Source organism: Anser cygnoides, chromosome 11, assembly GCF_040182565.1.
Source record: "Anser cygnoides isolate HZ-2024a breed goose chromosome 11, Taihu_goose_T2T_genome, whole genome shotgun sequence".
NCBI classification, from domain to species: domain Eukaryota; kingdom Metazoa; phylum Chordata; class Aves; order Anseriformes; family Anatidae; genus Anser; species Anser cygnoides.
The window spans coordinates 19,943,299-19,962,943 of NC_089883.1; the positions used below are offsets into that span (position 1 = coordinate 19,943,299).

The window sequence follows — 19,645 nt, forward strand, 5'->3', positions numbered from 1 at the left end:
GTTTGCTCTCAGCAGAGCAGGTTCCTTACGTGCTTTGCCGTGCAGTCCCACAGGCCTCGAAACGAAGGATGGAGCCTGCCCATCCCTTTTGGGGAAACTTGAATTTCTGCTGGATTAACGCGGTTGTGTAACCGCAGCACGGCTGGCTTCATTGTCTTCCTACCCAGCATGGTTATCGGTGTGAAGTGAGCGTGAAGCAGCTACAAAGCGTGGCAGCTACTGGTGCCAGGGCGGAGGACACGACCAAGGCCACCCCTCCTTCACAGCTCCTCTGGCAGGGCTGAGCGAGCTGGGGGCGGGCAGGGCGGCCCGGGGCCCAGCGGGTGGGGCACTTCACACCTCTGTGTATGTACGCCTATGTACGTGTATATATACGCGTGCCTGCAGCGGCGGGCACGCTCCTCTGTGGAAATACATAGTGCCGGGGCGCAGCCACACGTCTCCTGCAGGGGCACCGGGCAATGGCCGGCGACAGCGGCGGAAGGGAGCGTCCGCGGGGCCGGTGAGTGCGGGGCCGCCCCGGCCGCCGGGCCTGCCGCCACTCCGGGCGGGCGGCGCGCCCACGGGCAGGCCGGGCCGGCACCGCGTCGCCATGGCAACCGAGCTCGGCGGCGGCGGGCGGAAGTGAGGGCAGCGGATTGGCTGCCGCGGGGCACGTGAGGCGGGCGGCGGGCTCGGCCCGGCCCGGCCCGGCCCGGGGCTCGGCGGCGCCCCGCGGGAGGGCGGCGCTGCCCCTGCGCTCCCCCTGCGGGCTGCGGGGCCCGGCGGGCGGGGATGTGCGTGCCGGGATGTGCGTGCCCCGCGCCGCGGCGGCGGGGAGGAGGCGGAGGAGGAGGAGGAGGAGGGCGGTAGCCCGGCGGTCCGCCCGCCCGTCAGTCAGGCAGGCGGCGGCGAGGAGGCGGAGGCAGGGCCAGGGCCGCGGCTGAGGCGCAGGCGGGGGCGGGTGGCGGCGGCGGGACCGGGGATGGAGGCGCCGCGCAGCGCCCCGCCGGCAGCCGCCGGCCGCTGAGGGGCCGGGAGCGGGGCCGGGGCCTCGGAGCGGCCGGAGGGGGGCAGCGCCCGGCCGGCAGCGCCCGCGGCGCCGTGACTCAGAGGCGCGGCCGGCCGGGGGTGAGCCGGGGCTTGTTGTCGTGGGGCTCGTCCCCGGCAGGTTATAAATAGAGCCGCCCCGCCGCCGTGTCACGGGAGGACACCCTGGCGAGGCGCGGGGAGGCGGGCTCGGCTCGGCTCGGCTCGGCTCTGCCCGCAGCGATGCGAGCCGGGGGGCCCGGCTGCTAGCCGCGCCGTCTCGGCAGCCCCGGCGGCGCGCCCGGCCGCGTTGGGGTGTTTTTACCCCCAAAATATCGCTGGCTCGAGGCAGTCAGCGGGTCTTCGCCAGGACAGCGAGCAAATCGTTCCAGCTCGTCTCCGAGCTCTGGAGAAGCAGAGAAAATGAAGCCCGAAAGAGGTAAACGAGTTACTGAGATTTAATTTCGTGCGTTTGTCCGTGAAGTAGCTCGCTGTGCTGTTCTTGTGTTATTGCTCAATTTCCTCGTCCCCTCCCGTGTCGTCCGGGGGGATGGGAGAGAACGCAGCCGCTCGGGTTCAACTCGGGAAGTGCTAATGGGAGTGTGATATTGCGAAGGTAGGTTCTGAAGATAATTAACGCTGTCCTGCTCGTCCTTCGTTTTTTACCCTGCCTTGTTTTGATGAAAACGAGACAAAACACCGTAGCAAACCCCTTTCTCTCTGGCAGTGGTGCAGTTTGTATGTCAAATATAGCCAGCCAAGTAGCACAGAACTGCAGTGCTGGAGCAAGAGCCGGTCAAAGGCAAATCGGGCATCTATAGGCAGTGTCAAAACCTGGACAAAAACGTCAGTGTCGCTGCAAAACGCCCTGAAAATAATTTACATCTTATATCTCGTGTGTTTGTTTTTCAATCCGACAATGGTTTTTGTTCTGGTTATGAAGGAGATGCATCAGAACAAGCGTGCTAAAATACTCTTTTTTCATGGTCATTTGGTTGCTGTTATTGTCTTGCTTACTGGCATCTGGTTTTGCAGAAAAATAAAGTCGCTTGTCTACGTATATGTTTATAACACTTCAGCTCTTTTGCAGCGTAGCAACAGCTGCTGATGCCCCTAGGGTTGAAAATATGTCATGACTTCTATTTTGAACCACATGAGCAGTGATTATTGATTCCTGTTAGTTAAAGCAAGATTATTTAAAAAAGGCAAATCTTATTATTTGGGCATATTGTGTAATTGTGAGCATTAATTAAAATAAATCCTTGCTTAGATATTTGGGTTTCTTAAAGTTTTGATGATTCTATTGTTTACCTGGTTGCTTTCAGTTTTAAAAACACATTAATTTTGTGTTATAATCACTCTGGTGTTTTGAGAAACACTTTAATATAGCTTAGATAGCCATCTGTTAAACGCTAACACTTACATGACATACCCATCTTAATTAGGTTTCTTAATGACACGTTTGCTAACAGACACACTACACAATTGACCACTCTTAGGTGGATTTTATGGATGTATGTGCTGTAACGATTATGTGCTGTGACAATAGCACATACATCGTACAGGGTTGATTTGTAAACGTATGCATAAATTTAATGTGATTTAAATACTGGGGGGTTGAAATAGGCTTTCTTTGCTGTTACTGTTTCTTAATTGCTTAAAACTTCACAGTTGACTGCATCAAAGCAGATTGTTTTTATAATCTCTTTAGGTTTTAATATTAGAAACTGAAGTTTGAAAACTACATATTGTCAAGATGGAGGAAAACTTCAACATCAGATAAAACCCAAGTCAATATTTGCAGCTTTAAAATATTCTGCTGTAGCAATCTAAAACCTCTGTATGACCTTTGTCTATTCTATTCGTTGATCTTTAGGCAGAAAATATTAGAACAATGAAAACATCTTTAGCTGCTGTGTAATAATTGATCAGATGCCTTTTTAAACTAATCTCATGTGGAGGGAACCAAAATTATTAAGAAAGCAAGTTGCTAGTTTTTGCTCCCCCTCCCCCAGAAGCTAGTGGTTAATTAATTGAGAGTCCTATCCATTATAAAACCTCTATGGCAAAGAGTGTGAAATGTAACGGAAGTAATGTCTTAATTCTTTTAAGATAACTAGCAAAAATCTGAAAGTAAATCATTGATCTTGGCAAACATTGGCGAGTATCTCCAGCTGTTTTAGTAAATGCCTCCAGCTTAACTGTGTGCTAATGTAATAGAGTAATACCATGCACAAAGGGGGTTGTGAAAGTACTGCCTAAATGCCACATGCGGCCCGCAGAGGCACGAATCATGCAAATGTTTACGTGTGCTGCTTTCTGCATAGCAGCTGCACCCCAGGATACAAGCAGTCAAGTGTGCAGTCACCTGCTTCCAGTCGTGGCGAATTAATAGCGGAGGGCAGAGGGGAGCACTCAGCTCGCCAGTCTTTGCTTTCCTGGAGGCCTTCAAGCCCTGAGAGGACTGCAGATCCACACGGCATGGGAAACAGAAACAGACCTGAAAAGACTTGAAATTGATTTTTTTTTCATTTGCACAATTATATCAGAATTCGCTTGCAGCTGAGGTGCATGGCTCTTGTAATTAGAATTACACTTAAAACTATACTTAAGATTGTAATGCCCAGATGTGTTGGGAGATGCTATTGTTTATCCTTACTATACCAGTAAGATTCTGGTTGTCACCAGCAGAGATGGGTGGTACAATGGAGGAAAGGGGAAACCTAATTTTGCAACCACATCTCTAACGGGGGAGAAATGTTGTAGAATATTTCAGCTAAAGGAGGTGAGAGGCGTGAGGAAAAAATAAAGAAAAAGGGAAATTTTTGTTAAGCAAAGAAATCTGGCCCAAAGGTAAACTTACTACCTCTCTTTATAACAAGGAAAGTTTGAAAATTACAGATAAAAACGTGCTATATTTGAGAGCAGTGTGGAGGAAGTGGGGTGTTGTAAGGCAAACCCGTGGAGCAGTTTTGTGAGTCAGGAAGAGACGTGGTCGTGTTCTTACTTGCGCTTTCAAAGCTGATTTCTTCCTTTGCCACACAGGTGCAGGGCATGTCCTGTGGCCATCCATCAGGTGGGGTGTCGGTGTGCAAGGGCAGTGGCTGCTCTGGGCACGTCCATGTAAATCCCTCTATTCTGGGTCTGGGCGATGCAGTAAGCAAGCTACTGCTGGCTGCTTGGCTCTGCCTTTCCTACGGTGGCATTCCTAAAGGGAAGTGTCGAAGCATCTTAAAATATGGCAGTCGCATTGCTTGAGCTGAGGCTTCACCAGTGCCAGTGAAAAGAAGGAACTTTCTCTTTCTTCCAGTGCTTTTGGAGTAAGGTTCCGTTTTGGTTTTTGTCTTTCTGCAGTAAGAACGTATCAGCTTACCTCGCTTTGATTCGTGATACCATCACAATTTAGTTGTGCCGTACAGCTGCCTGGTCAGCTGCTTCATGTCGCGTGTTTGGAGCTCTGTTTCCTTTCTCAAGTACAAAGCTTTGCTGTTGCTTCTATTGAACTTGACTCTAATGACTTCAGATCGCTTCACCAGCTTACTGAGTTTGGAAGACAGAACTAGAATTCACAGCAGAGTGCTCACAGACTCTTCCCGTTGAGCTTTGTTCATAAACTGTATAAACACACTGTTTCACCATCGGAGTTAATGAAAACATTGCACAATGTCAGGGCGATAGCGTACTGCCAAACTCGGATGGCTTGTTTTGTACCCTTGGAGTACACTTGGTGCACAACTGGAGAAAATCTTGTGGTTTAGATGAATCGACAGCGTAGTGATATTTTTACTGTGGGAATGTTACACAACATCAAAAGTCTTACTATGGTCTAAATGGCTCCGAGATGCTGCTCCTTCCTTCCCCCCACCGCCCCCAGCCCTGCTCCTCAGTTAAAGGAGGAAGACAGGCTTGTGTGTCTTTGAATTCGTTATGGCTAGTTTTTATCACCTTATTCTAGTCTTTTCTTACTTTTTATTACCTTGCTTTATTTCTTCCTCTGATACGTTTTGTCTGGGTAGAGACTATTCCGTTCTCACTTACAAATCAAGCAAAAAGCAGTTGTTTTACATTCTGAAGCATCAGTTCCCTCCTTGAGACTATCCTAATTTAAGGAAATGGCTTTCTGCCTACAAGAGAGGAACAATCAGTCTGAAGATTGCCTCTTCTCCTCTCCTTCCTTCTTTGCAAGTCAAACTCAGATATATGCCTCTGGGTCTGTTTGCAGTAACTGGGTTAAGAGACTTTCTTGCACCTCGTTGGGTGCTGCGGTATGGAAAGAGCTAGCTCTTCAGTTAAGCAGCGTGCTGGTTGCTGCCTCATTTTGGAAACACACCTGAAGGAGTTCTGGGTGTATCTGCAAGGAAAGCTGGAGGGGAAACTGATGAAGCTGAAAAGTTGATTTGAATGCTCTTCTTCAAATTCTTATGAGGAAGAATGGGGCGGGCGTGTGTTCTTGAAGGAAGTGAGCAAGGGGTTGTGGAGTTACTTTAAGTTAGGAGGTCAGGTAAGGTCCTTGTTTTAAAAGAAAAAACCAAAAAACTTAGTTTTATAGCCTGTATTAACTCTTCCATGGAAAAATTTGTGAAAAACTTCTTTGCAAAGATGTGTTGTGGACTATGTGGATCCAGAAGTGAAAATACCTCTTGAAAAGGGATGAGTGGTATTTTAGTGTTCCGTATTGCACTGCGATACAGACACTTTAATTTTATAATATCTTCTCAGGGAAACATCACAAAGCACTTAACTTTTTTTGGTGGTAGAAGGTTGCAGACAGTAAACAAAGTAATAAACTGGAAATGAGGTACTTCCTGCTCAGCCGAGCTGTCACCCCAAAAGTGTTTCAGCAATGCTCCTGGCTTGGCTGCCACAGGTAAGTGCAGGTTGTGTGATAATGAGCTGGAGGTGACGCCGCTTCCTGGCCCAGGAGGAAGCGTTTCTGGCAAAAATACCCTACTGTGCTCCAGCACTTCTCGAACATGAAAAGATGCGCGAAGAGAGGGGGGCTAGCAGCCAAGGGCAGGAAAGGGTGGGTATGTGCCTGCTTTTCCTATGTAGATTACTTTCAAATGAAAACAGCGTATTCTTTAAAAGAGACTAAAACTCTTTAGGATAAAGCAAATAAACCATGCTGGCAGGTGGTCAGGATATTACACTCAGATTCCCTTTGTACGGCATGAAGCCATCTACACCTAAGCTTTGGGGGGAGCAGATTTGTCCTAATAGCACAATGTGCAGGCACAGTGAAAGAGGATGAGTGAACAGGAATGTAAGCCTTTTTTTTTTTTCCCCTTTTAGTTGAGGGTAGAGTCTAGATTATTTTCAGTATTACTCTGTCCTTGCTCCCAGGAAATAGGAATATATGCTCTTCTATTAAATTTCCGCTTAAAAAAAAAAAAGTAGGGGAATTCTTAGCTTTTAGGTGCTCATCTTTTTTCTTTCAAAAATAAATCTAGTGGTAGTCATTTGCAGAATCAGAAAACCTTAAGTTTTGCTTTAAAATACCTGTTCATGTTAAGGTTTTTCTCCCTGTTGTGCAATGTGTGCCTAGATATCAATAGTGAGGCAAGTCTTCGTTGTAGGACCAGCTCTTGTGTCGGAAGAGAGCTGTTATCGGTGTTCAATAGTGGTTGTTCTTTGTCCCTCAGGAAAAACAAACCGTACTAGTAAAAAGCTATTTTGGTGGTGGTGGTTGGCTGGTTTTGTCCCTACTAGCCACTTTTGGAGGGGCTCCTGTTGATGAAACTGACACTGAGAAGCATTTACAGGGGTATTTTGGGTCTTGTGGCTATGCCAAGGCTTGGGCTATATAACTGACCTTTCTGACTGTATTTTTCACTTGCTGAAGTGAGAAACTTCGGCTTGCCAGATGAGATGCTTGGGCTGAAACATATTAGATGGGATTTTAGTTGTTATGGGCAGTGTTGAAACTATTATTGGATCCGAGGTCTGCCAGCTTCTAAATGTTTTTAAAAATAAGCTAACATTTATAAATACAAATTCTCATGAGAGATGTAAGTTTGTTGCCAAATGAAATTCTGCTTATTAAAATTAGAAATCTTCTGTGAAAACGTTAACTGAAGGGAACAAACCGGCTATATAACATCTGTTGAAAGAACTTGCTCTACTTCACTCTTTACAGAATATTTTTTTGTTATTTTGACAAACTTCTAATAGCAACTGGTAAATGGTGGTGGAATAGCCATAGGGTTTGTTCTGTCAGCAACAAGTTTAAGATACCAGTCCAACAATTACCAGCTGTTCTTTTAGTCAATAAGGTCTTGCAGTTTATCTGTAGTGACAGCTTTAATACATTCTCCATCCTGATGTGATACTTACAAACTGGTTTTTAGATTTTTTAAAGGTGTTTCACTTCATTGTCTTTGAAGGTGGTAGTTAATTGTTCAGTCTTTGCAGGTCATTTGTATTTAATGTTTAGGCAGAAGCTTGTTCTTAAGTTTAAAATGCATTAGGAGTGCGTGTACAATTGCACAGTCACCTTTGTACCACTGAGCACAAAACTTCATGTATTAATAGGCAATTCAGCACGTCTATATGCCTAGGTGAATGCAAATACAGTTGGACTGTGGAAGACTTTGCGTTCATTCCATAGTCCTTTTTCTGCTCGTCCTTTTCAGGTTGGGATGGGTATGGCTGTAAGTGCACAGCCTAGGCTGTGTACAGTTGATCTGCAAGTGTAACTCTGTGCCAAGATCAGAAGAGCAACTTTTAATTGTTTTTAAAGGCTGTTCATAAGTATATAATTAAGTTCTACAGTAGCCTTGATAATTCTCAAGCTGTTTTTTTAACGTTGCAGTGTTACTGTGACCAAATCAAAGTGTTTTTACTTAGCTCACTTGTATTCAGATGTCAGGCCCACGTAAGAAAGAACAACTAGTTCTTTTCACTGATGATTGCTACTTTACCTTTTAACGTCAGCTTTTGGACCAAAACTGTTTAAAGTTGGTATCTGGAGTGGGATTACTAGGTTTTGTTGTCTCAAAAGATGTAATGGGATAGTACTTTGTCAGGGATAACTTGCAGGGAGGGGAGGGCTGTGTAAGAATCAGTGGAGGCAAATGAGCACACGAGGAATGAAGCACTCCACGTACATGCACTAAAAATGAAACTTCCGTGTCTCTTTTGAATGCAAGAATCATTATTATAAATAGAAGTGAACAAAGTAGTCGTACTGGGAAGTCTTCTGGACATCTTTCTTTCTTTAAAGAGCAATAAGGGGAGTTCTTCAGCTTCCCACAGTTTATTTTGACTTGACCATTTTTCGTTTTGCTAGGACATCCGCTCTCTCTATCCAAGCAGGTAGTACCCAGTCGCCTATTTGTGATCGATGCGTTTCTCTAAAAGACTTCCCAAACATATTAAGTATGACTTTGTTCCTTGCAGGGTGGGATGGATATAACTGTAAGTGCACAGCCACAGATTTCTTTCTGAGGTATAATAAAAATGTATCCTGAAGTAAAGAGAACTTTCTGAAATAAGGCCTCTCTGGTTGCATGTGTGCCGTGTCCTCAGTTTTATGTTGTGCATCCTGTGAAGTTGATGACTTTTTCCATTGGGATTTCTGGGAATCAGGTGGGTAAGTAGGTCTATTGTAGATTGTGAAATTCCTTAGTGAGACACGGGTGACTGCTTGTACTAGTTTAACCTATTACAGGTGCTGTGCATGCAGGGATTCCTTTTGCCCACTGATGAGTCTTCAAGATTTCTAGGGCATGTTTCACAGTTCCCTATGCTGCAATAAATTAAGCTTCTTTCTCAGGGCGCTGTGCAAGTATCATCTTGTCATTAGGTACAGCAAGGGGAGAAAGAGGACTTCAATGAAGAATTGAAGATGGTGAGTGTTAGCTTATACCCACAGCATGGTCAGTACCACCGGGGGAGGTGGTGGTGTGGTGTGCCAGTGTGGGGACTTCTTCTGAGGGTCAGGAGAAAGAGGAGGAGAGATGCAAGAAGAGCTGTCATGGTCAGCATGCTCTTCTTCAGAGTATGGAAGCCCTTCTCCCCAACCAGGTATTGCTCTTGGTTCCCTGCCATGGCACTAGCCCAAGTGCAACCATGATTAAAATTTGCACTTTCAAGCAGGCCAGCAAGCTTGGTAGAAAGCTTTGTCTGCAGATTTGGAGGGGCAGAGGGTGGTTAAGAAAAACACTTGAGTAAATGTTTGTGGTGACTAGTCACTGAGGACATAACTTCTGTGTTAGCATAGTGACTTTTTGATACGTTGGGTTGATGCCTCCTGTTTGCTTGCCCTTGTTAATCACAGCTTTTAGTTTGGCTTTTAATTCTTACCAAGTAGCTTGACTTGGGGGAAAGAGAGGACTGATGGATCAGGAAGAGGAGAGCTTTAATAAATATTCCAGCGATGTGGAGTAGAGGGGGAATTTCCTACTGGTAGGAACTGACTAGAGCAAAGTTGTCAGGACCAGCATGAACTGGGAGTGCATGGTTAGGTCAAAGGGGGATCAGTATCGACTCTTATACCGCTCAAAAGCAAATCTTTTCTGTAAATTTTTTTAAACAAGACTCTTTATGCGAATTTGCTATGCCAAGCTTCCCACTTCGGATGCCTTTTAATGAAGCATGGCTTTGTTTTGCTTTGCTTTGAGATGGAAACTCAGCTTCGTCCTTTGAATAGTAAGCCATTCAAATGGGCAGAGACACTTTGTTTGCCATGAAGAGGCTGTGAGAAACAAAGTATCTGGAGAACTAGGAGTGGGGAAAAGGGCTGGATACTGACAGTTACGAAAACTACCCTACTAGCAGTACTCCTTGTCAGGTGTTCAGGCCGGTAGCTGCTTACACCACACTAATGCAAGGAAGGTGTGGAAGACCCGTTTTAGTCATGTTCATGCTGTTAAAAAGTGAATGAGCGAAAACAAGTAGCCAGTTTATGAAGCGGAGGCAGGAGGAATAGTTGATAATACTAGAAAAGTTTTCCAGTGGAGATTCATTTTTAAAAGAGCATGCGAAGGGTAAGTCCATGTTCGTGTGAGGGGCTGGAAGGCTGAGGAAGGTGAAGGGAAAAAAGTTGAATGCATTCAGAGTAAAACTACTAGAATACACACCTGCCTCATCTTACACGGAGTGAAGTTCATTAAAATTGGCTATTTTTGTACTGCCTTTGGTCATTTCCTACACATAGTCGCACTGACTTTACAAGAGTTTCTGTGAGAAAATATTTTGAATCAATTAGAAAAGGTTAAGTGGTGATGCTTGAAACGCATCTTACGTTCTTTCATCCCATCCCAGAATATATAATGGCCTTCAGATTTCTGTTTTGGCTGTGTTTTTTATAAACTAGCTCAATTCATCCTCAGTTAAGCTTCCAGTTTGAAGTTTTGAGCAGCTTTATGCTATGCATTGATACTTTTTCCTTTTAAAATCATGGTGAAACTGTTAGCATCTTCTTTCAGCTTCCCTAGATGCTCTGTAAACAATATGTAACCTTTCTCACCTATGAAATTTGACTTTATAAACATCAGAAAAAGTGAGAACATACATAAATTAAAATTGTGGATGGAGCATCTTGTCAGCCCCTTAGCATGTGTGGTAAGCATCCAGAACCGACCTCTGCTTTGTTGTGAGAAATAGAATATCTTGGGGGTGGGAGGAGGAGAAATGGGGCCCTCTGCTTAATGTTACCTCCTCAACAACAGCTTTATGCCAGTGAATTTCGCTGTTTCCCTCAAGGAGAGGAACTGTGGACAGACATTGGATGAAAAAGCTGGGGAGTGATGATGGTGGTGAACTGGAGAGTGGCAGAGGGAGAAGAGGAAGGCAGAAGAGCTGGCTGAGAGGCCTTACCCAAGGGTTGCATGTGGCTGTAAAGAGGGGGCTAACACCCAGCTGCTAATAAAGCAAACTGGAAAAGCTGTGCGTTTCCAGAATTACATGAACGAAGCAGAAACTTGTGGTGGCTTTTACCAGCTGCTGGCAGTGTGGAGCAGCGGAGGGGAGGTTGGCATGGGGTGTGTGAGGTGGTGCCTGCTGTGCCTCATGCTGCACTGGGGAAGGTCCCGGGGTCCTCAGGGCTTCTGCAGACTGCCTCCTCTCTGGCTCTTGCTTTAAAAGATACTTTTTTGTGTTCTGCAGATGAATAATTTAATCCCAAGCGATTGTTTAAAACAAAGGACATGTTGTTAGAAGTGTGCTTTTGTTTTTAGCTTGTGCTGTCTCTGCAACTGGGCTGAGTAAACACAAGGTGCCCTGAAGTCACTTGTGCTCGGCTGCTCGGGGTCATGTGTTCACGTCGCTCTTCCTGAGGACGGCGGGGCTGGAGGCCCAGCTGGGCTGTTTTTCTCAAATGCCTTGTTAATGGACATCCTGTGTTTTGGCACGGCCCTCCGAAGGTTGAGGCTGGGTGTCTTTCCTAACGTAGGGCTAGTGCCAATTATGTCTGCTGGTAAGTGCCTCTTAATTGATACGTAGTTGAGTTGATGCAGAGATGAACCGCACTTGGCTGGGATTTTCTGCTTTGGGAAATGTGTAGGGCTGCTTATTCCTGAAGCCTGTGTTGGAATCAAATTCTTGTCAAGGCCCCATCGTTTTCAGTTTTATAGGTGCTGTCCTGTTTGTGATGGAAGGGGTGTTAACATACAGTCCCTTTATCTTGCTTATTACCAGTCACTTTGCACGGTATTAAAGCTGCAAGGGTATTATTAGAATTCTAAGTGCAGACGCTTTCTGATGGTGTAATGCGCAGCTTAGGATAAAGTCCTGTGCGTATCTGTGTGTATTGCAGTGTTCTCTTAAATTCAGTCACTATCGGTGTTTTATTAGGCTAGATGCAGTCATTTCTGGGGTGTTCTTCCACCAACATGTGCAGAGCTCAGCTCTGCCTGTCAACAGCTGGCTTAGGACAGCAAACCTAAAAGCTGTTGTGCCAATGTGCTGTCCTGCTTTTATTGCACCTGCAGAGCACCAGGTGTGGAAAGGACCCTCGGTGGTGCTGCCTCTGCCTGTCCCACCTGGGAACTGACTCAGGGTTGTGGCTCCTGCCTCCTGCTAGCCAAACTCGTGCTCGTGCTGGGTTTACCGGTGCGATAAACACTCCTCTTAGCCGTCCTATTCCTCCTGTACCTCGTGGGTAACAGCTTCACAGAAAGGGGCCGAGTGCTTTTCGGAAAGGCCAGGGGGGTGCTTGAGTGAGGAAACTCGAGGCTGCTTTTTTAGGCGACTGTGTAAACTACTGTGTTTTTGCAGAAGTAAATGTTCCATGAAATAAAAATACTTGGAAAGCAAACAAATAAAATATACAGGAAGCTTGAATGTCAGCGACTAACGAAGCTGGATGTTTTGCATATAGCTTTCTGTAAGGCGTTATCTGTATCTGCGATCTTTAAATAGCCCAACTGCTCAGAGGCAGCCGTGCACGCAGCCTTCGCGGGACGGAGTGCCTGCCTGAGTCCCGCAGAGGCCGTGTGCTGCGGGGGCAGCGCAGCGGGGGACCTCGGCGCGAGGCGAGCGGCCCTTTCTCCCCGCTCTGGATCGCCGCGGTGAACCTGAGGCGGTTGTGGAGCCCGGCTCCGGGCTCCTCCGCCCGGCTCCCCGGGGCGAGGCGGGAGGCGGCGCCTCAGGGCCGGGGGCGCCCTCCCGTCAGGCTGCCCCCAGCGCCGTCCCCGCGCCCCCCCCGCCGCGTCCCGGCCCCGCCCCGCCCCTCCCGCCGTGCCCGGGGGCGGGGGCAGGCGGCGGCGGGGCCAATGGGCGCGGGCCGCTGTTGCTATGCGCGCCCCTACTCTGCCTGCCGGCCGCGCGCCCCGCTGCGCGCCCCCGCGGCGGCCGCCGGGCACGGGCGCTGCCGGGATGGTGTGCGGCGGGGACAAAGGGCTGCGCGGCGCAGGTGGGTGCGGGGCGGCGGGGGGCCGCGGCGCCGCGAGCCGTCTCTTGCTTTGCAGCCTCGCCGCGCGGCCGGCAGGGGAAGGGGCAGCCTAGCAGCTGGCCCCGCGGGCGCGGCGCCGGCCGGTCGGGCTGCGGGGGGGCCGGGCCGGGGCTCCGGGAGCCGGGCAGCGCAGCGCCGGGGCTGCCCGCAGCCCTTCGTGGCGCCGCCGGGCCGAGCTCGCCTCGTCCCGGCCGCGGGCGGTCCAGCGCCTCTGCCCCGCAGCCCCCCAACCTTACCGGCGTCGTCTGTGGAGGTCGGGCTTCCTTCCTCCTCCTCCCGCGGGAGGAAACTCGGCGAGTTTTGTTTTCTGCTGGGAACACCGCACAGAAGTGTTACCGGTCCGCTGCCACCGCTCGTTCGTCTTGGGGCAAATGAAGCTGATGCAGAAATGTCAGCTTTGGGGGCAGCCAAAACCGCGTATTTTTAGTTAGCTGATTACTGACGGCTCACCTCTGTGCTGTCTGTGAAGCTAATTAAATAACACACTGAATTCAGCGCTGAACTAAGCATTACCTATTCCTTTTTATTGCAAACACATCCTCTACTAATGCAAATGTTGTTCAGACTGGCTACGTGCGTTTCATCCAGCATGTAGGGCTGGCTTCTGTTCCTCCGAGGTACCGGAGCTCTCGTGTAGGTCAGCCGCCCCTCTGACTTGAGGTGGTCCCCTCCTGCTATGGGGCGAGGGGGGACCCCACAGTGTGCCCCCGTGGCTTGCATGGGAATACTTCTTTCCATCTGCTTGAAGGAGTAGTAAAGAACTTTTGAGAGGACAGTGAAACGTCATTATTATTGCATATATTAAGCTTTAAATGTGTTAATTTAACATCTGCTACCTTGCACCTGTGCAGCAAATGACCTCGTATTAGGAGAGGGGGAGACAAACTTATGAGACTCTGTTAAGACTTTAAATTTTGGCTATGAGAAAACTGTTAAGGCCTAACAATGTGGCTTACTTGTTACTAGCCAAATTGTGCCGTGAGAGACAGCTCTATTCTAAAACTATCAAAATCTCTTTTTACACGTTCAAAATTCAGTATTAGGCTCTGATGTCCATTTTAAAATGAGCAGTCTCTTGCACAGCTTGAGAGTTGTAATGTTCTCATGTATCCCTCTAAATAAAGTTTAAAACAATTCTGTGGGCCTGGCCATTCTCCCAGACCTTTTTCAATGAGAAGTATGTATTGTCTCTTTTGTAACTTTTTTACTTTTGCAGGTTACTGTTTAACCACTTAAGGGCAGGCCTTGTAGGTGAAGGTTAATAGCATTGGAAAAATTACCTGAGGAGCTTCATGCTACTTCATCATCAATTTCATCTCTGTTCTTTCTGAGATCCTTGCGTTTCTGATGAAGAAGTATACTCTCTGCCTTTGGTCTGCTAGCCTTACTTCTTTTCCTCCACTCCATGCTCTAAATAATCTGGACTGCAAATACTGAAAGAAACCTCCTGAAGCTGAACATAGCCTCACTAGCTAGGAGGAGGATTTTGGGTGGTCAAACATGTTCTGACAGAGTTCCACAAGATAAATTACCCACCGCTTAGATGGCGATGAACAGGTTGTAACATCAAAGAGTTTTGAGAGATGAAGTAAGAAAGCTTAAAGAGAAGATGAATGCAGAAACAAACTACAGTTCTACAGGTCAGATTTTACATGGGGTTTTTGTTTTGTCTTTATTTTGGATAAAATAATGGGATTCATAATCTACATTTCCTCACCTGAGGATACTTCCTAACAAGACCTATGCTTTTTTCTGTTTTTTTAAAGTAACTGGATAGTTAGTTCTGTTCTAGCAGCAGTGCTGCAAAAATTTCCAGCTTGTAGGTGTGATTTCTATCTGACGTGGTGGTTGTAATAAAGTTCCAAGAGTATCAGCTCCTGCTTAACCCACATACTACGTATCTACTGTTTCATGTGTTGTCCATTAAAATAAAATTCTTGAATTCTTGAGTGTTTCTATCTCTTCTCCTTGTGAATATTCTTTTAAAACTTTGTTATTAACAGTGCATTTGCACTTTTTGGTTTGTTTCTCACTTTCTTGTTTTTCAGGTATTCTGGAAAAAAAAAAGGCAGCCCAACAGCATTAGTAAGTGCCTCACATGCTCACATGTAGACAGAAAATGTGCTTAACAGTTCCTCCTCAGTGTGGCTGTATTTATCTTGGGCTTAGATGTGCCATCAGTGTTTGGATAGCTTCTTGGAGTTGAACCAAATCTCTGGAGTTAGACGCGGTTTGATGGTCAGAAAGCTGCCCTGGGTGTAATTCACAAAGCCTTCACTTGGGAAGTTGAGCATCTCTTAACGTATACTTTTCCTGAACATGGCCAAAGAGAAACCTTTTAAGATAGTCTAGCCTGTTTATTTGTATCTTCTTCTTTGGCACCAGAAGTAATGAAATCTTGTTTTCTTGTGATACACTATCACATGGTGCTCTAAGCCATTGCAATTGTATTAGATCTGTCCTTTGCACCTGTATGTTCATCTACCAAATCTCTCATCTCAGTAGAATCTGCGAAGGCATCTTAGCCCCTGCTGTCTTTGCACCAGTTCTTGCTTCACTGAGATTGCTAGTGCAGGTATCAGGTTGCTGGTGTGCCGCTATCTGAGCGAAAGACTAGACTGGAAAATATTGTCTTGTTATTTGGATGTGTGATTTAGCCTTCTGATACTTTGCAATGCTCTCTCTCTCTGTTCCCACGTAAGTACTTTAAAACTTTTTTTCCTTCACTTTAAGTTTGGGGGTCTGAGCTTTGCTGGCTGTACCTGTACCTTGTACCTGTAAACAGAACGCTTTGGTATATGTGGCACAGTACTTTCTCGTTAAATGACTGAAACAAGGACTTCCTGCTGAAGGCCTGGTATGCGTTCCTAGCAGTACTGATTTCTTTTTTTTTTCTTTCTGTTAAGTAGCTTTAGGAACAGTAAAAGAAAAACAGTTGTATGTTGTTCCCTTTTTGTCAGTGTGTAGCCTCCAATTTTCTTTTGAGAGCACGGTGAGTGAAGAGCAACAAGTCTGGCCAGCTGCCCTAGGACTAGATTCAGAAAGAGTCAGTACTTCATTTTAGGTCACACGGATTTGAATGAAGATAGTGAGGTCAAGGGAAAAGATTTCAACTACAGACTTCAAGCTTGCAAATATGAGAGCTAAGTTTTTGCTTTCTTAGCGTATGCAGCTGGTAGATGAATGTATTCCAGATTTCATTAGAGGATACAAGGCAGTATTTCTTTTGTAGTAACACACAGCTGAGTCTACACTGTTCGTATTCTGATGTAAACTTACAAAGCTAGTTTCTTCTGCAGTGTGGAGGAGATGAGGTATGGAAGATCGAGGGATGCTGTGGAACTGGTGAATGTAATGTAGTGGGGCGTGCTGAAACGGGAGGGATAGAGCCACATCTACCCTCCGATAGAATTCTTTCCAGGCTGACATCTCTACCAATAAAGCTGCTACTTCCAGGAGGGTGTCTGCACAAGCGTATGCCTTTCCCTTACTGAGAAAGGAGAATATTGACCAGCAAGCTAAGGCTAGTAATAGTGATCATCCTACCTGGAAGAAAACAAAACTGAACCCTCAGATGAATTAAACTCACGTTAATTAGGAGTTCACAAAAGGGCTGAAGGTGGGGCAATAGGTTCTGCAAACTTAAATAGCAGGCACCAGAGATAACAAGTGCAGCTGTTGTTAAATAGTTAATAACAGATGGCTGAACTTCTGATGCAAATGATCAAACAGAACAAGAGAAGTTCTCTGCATCCTGACCTAGCGACTCCTCACTGTTCCCATGGTAACTAACACATTTTTCCATTTTTAGCAAAGTTTATGGAACTGAAGATGACTTGTTGGTTTTATGACTTTAAAATAAATTTTAAACGGCAAAGCAGACCAGCTGGAGAAGAAAACATAAACTCAGAGAATGTGGATATGAATTCCTAGAGACCTTGTGTGTTTTGGTTCCTGTAAGATTGTTCTGAAACATGTCTAATGTACAGCATACTTTAAAATGCCTGGCGGTGAAAGTATTAGTTTAAATACAGAAGGTGATAATCTGAGCAGATCCATCTGAATCCTTCTCATTTAACTTAATATGAAAATGACCTATTGCTATAAGAAGGGCATTGCAAGGGGAAAAGGGAGGAGGAGGAGGTAGGGGACTCTGGCTTTGGTGTGGGTGTGGTGCAGAGGAGCAAGGTAGAACCTGTAGCTTATGGGATGGATGTGGCTTTTCATTTGTGGCCAAGGCAGGGACGGGGTGGTGGTGGTGACGGGTTTGAAGCTCTGACCACTGGACAAGGTAGGACCTTCTGTGCCCCTTTGGTGATACAAAAAAGTTCCACAGCGGCTGTGCATTGGTAAAGACAGAGTATTCTGAAGAAATACTGCTGCAGGTTTCCTCTGTCTGTGCTCTTTTTGCAAAGGTGCTGGCCTCTGGCTGTTTTGAGCAGGATGCTAGAAGGACAAGTGTTACCTTTCCTATGTGCTATAGCAAAGTCATTCTACAGTTCCTGTTCCTACTTCCAAGTTAAATTAGAACTAGAATGTGCAAGATCTCTTTTTAGAGCAGGGTTCCCGAAAGGGCATTTGTGTAGACTAAACTTCACAGCACTGAAACTGCTGGAGAAAAGTGCTTCTGAAGCAGGTTTTAGTTTGTTCCCCGGGGAAAGCCACAGACAAAATCTGTGAGTATTCCTGCATGTGAGTCACTTCTTATAAAGCATAAACAACCTGTTGTAAGCCTGTTTTTATCAGTGCTCTCAAAAATAAGTAGTTTCTTCAGCTGTTGCTGTTTTTGTGAGGTACGTTTTTGGCTGCAGATCTTACATTGTGCTAGTGGCTTCTTCTCCATAGAGTGAAGACAGTCCTTTATAGACAAGTGTACCTACCCTGTATGTTCTCAAACTGCATTTGCAGAGAGCATTATCATGTTGCTGTGTTTGATTACCTGAATGGACCAGGGACTTCTTCAGCCTCCTCAGACATAATATTACTTCCAAAGAGAAGGGAAGCAAATTCCTGGAATTCTTACCTGGTGGTTAGTATTTGTTATCTGGGATACAAATTAAGAGGCACGTTCAGGTCCCAGGGCTGTATTTTGCTATGTATTGTACAAACATGGAAAAAAAGACTGTCCTCACCTCAGACCTTATGCAACTATCACACAGAATCAAGGGCTTCCAACAGGGAGGGTTGTAAGGAAACAAGGGATAATACTGATAAACTGGGGTTTTGGCATTGTTTTGCACCATGTGTGTGCTTCCCAATTGTAGGGTAACTTGTGAAGTCCAAGTAATTAATGGTCTTGAAACTCCCAACTCATCTGTGAAGGAAATTAGTGTTGGAAGCTAATTGGAAGCAAACGTTAACTGCAATAGTGAGAGACAACAGGAATGATGGCAAGCCATGGAAGATGGTGCAAAAGTTTAAAAAAAAAAAAAAAAGTCTTTTGTTATGGGGAAAAAAAAAATTCAGCAGAGGAATGCAAAAAGATGTATTGAGAGTCAAAAAATACAACAGGAAAATGTTTTCCTGCTAGGCACCAGCCATACATACCTTCTTCATAAGGCTGGATGCTTCTATGTCTTTTGCACGCTTGTTTTCAGTGATGGATTCCATGAGAAATGTGGGTGCAATGGGTGCTGCCCAGAGCAGGCAAATGAGGTGCTGCTGGGCGGTGGCATTGGCTGTGCCCAGCCCGAGCTCGGCACTGGCAGGGAGTGCTTATAGCTTCGTCCCAGCCTGGTCTAGAAAAAACTCATCTCTGAGGAAAACTTGAGGCATAGCTGTCAAAATGCACACACTGAGGATGTGGGTGCAGTGTGGCTCCCCAGCCAGGAGCCAGAGGGTGCCAGGGGTCCCTTTTTGCACATCGGGGAAGGGGCTGTTTGGGGCAGTGACCTGCGCCTGGCATTGCAGGAGCTCCCAGAAGCATGTGAAGGGGTGCAGAGACCATCCAAAAGATGTGAAAGCACGTGTCTAGTGTGATCCCATCCATGCTTTACTCTCTAAATGCTATTTGCTAGGGTCGCACACAGGATGGTCAGCTCAGCAAGAAGAGTCTAGTGAACTCAATTTCACGTTCTTTCTGGGGGTGAAGAGGGTGAGTTGCTTTATGCCTGGATCCCTATGTCAGGTTCTGGTCCTTTCAAGATTAGCCACTAGTTCAGTTGATGAGAATAAAACGTTCGATGCTGAGAATCTCTCAACTATGTTTTATATCAGTTCTTGAAGATAAATGACTGCAAAAACCTGCTGTTAAAAGCAATAGTCAATGTAGTCATATATTCCTAATAGTCATATATTCTTAAAACTTAAAATGTGTTTATTATAATCTTCTATACATCACTTTTCATCTCCTCTTTAAAGGAAGAGATAATACAACAAAATTATGTGATGTGGATGCTTCAAAATAATGAAACTTATTTTCCTTATGGATTTGTATCAGAAGATCTCTGCACAATCCTTTTTGGTGATGTAGAGATTGGCAAAATGAACATGGCTGCCAGGTACTTCGATTTTGTGATGTTTGGGGGGGGGCTTTTTTGGTCCGATGCTCAGCTCTGGCATTCATAGTAACTTGTGGCTATTGAACTTGACAAGTGGGCAAATCTTTGATGCCTGAACTGCTAGTAGCCAGTGTGTAGCAGATAAAGACTTTCTGATGTTTCTGAGCTGCAGATGGCTTTAGAGCATTTTCTCCTTTTAAAAAAAAAAGTCATTTTGACATCTTCTGATTTAAGTTGTGTTGTA

General features: G+C 46.0%; 1 protein-coding gene across 2 annotated transcripts in view; it reads left to right on the plus strand.

Annotated features, from left to right (window-relative positions):
• Positions 1 to 769: 769 nt before the first annotated feature.
• Positions 770 to 19,645, plus strand: part of ATOSA (atos homolog A) — a 47,652-nt gene continuing 28,776 nt past the window's right edge. Inside the window, exon 1 of one of the 2 annotated variants that reach the window (XM_013177312.3) lies at positions 770 to 1,447. In XM_013177312.3, coding sequence (XP_013032766.2) covers positions 1,432 to 1,447 — 16 coding nt within the window. In that variant the 5' untranslated portion in view covers positions 770 to 1,431. Of the gene's footprint in view, positions 1,448 to 12,714; positions 12,863 to 19,645 lie in introns of those variants that run through there. The other variant, XM_067003626.1, reaches the window with a different exon arrangement.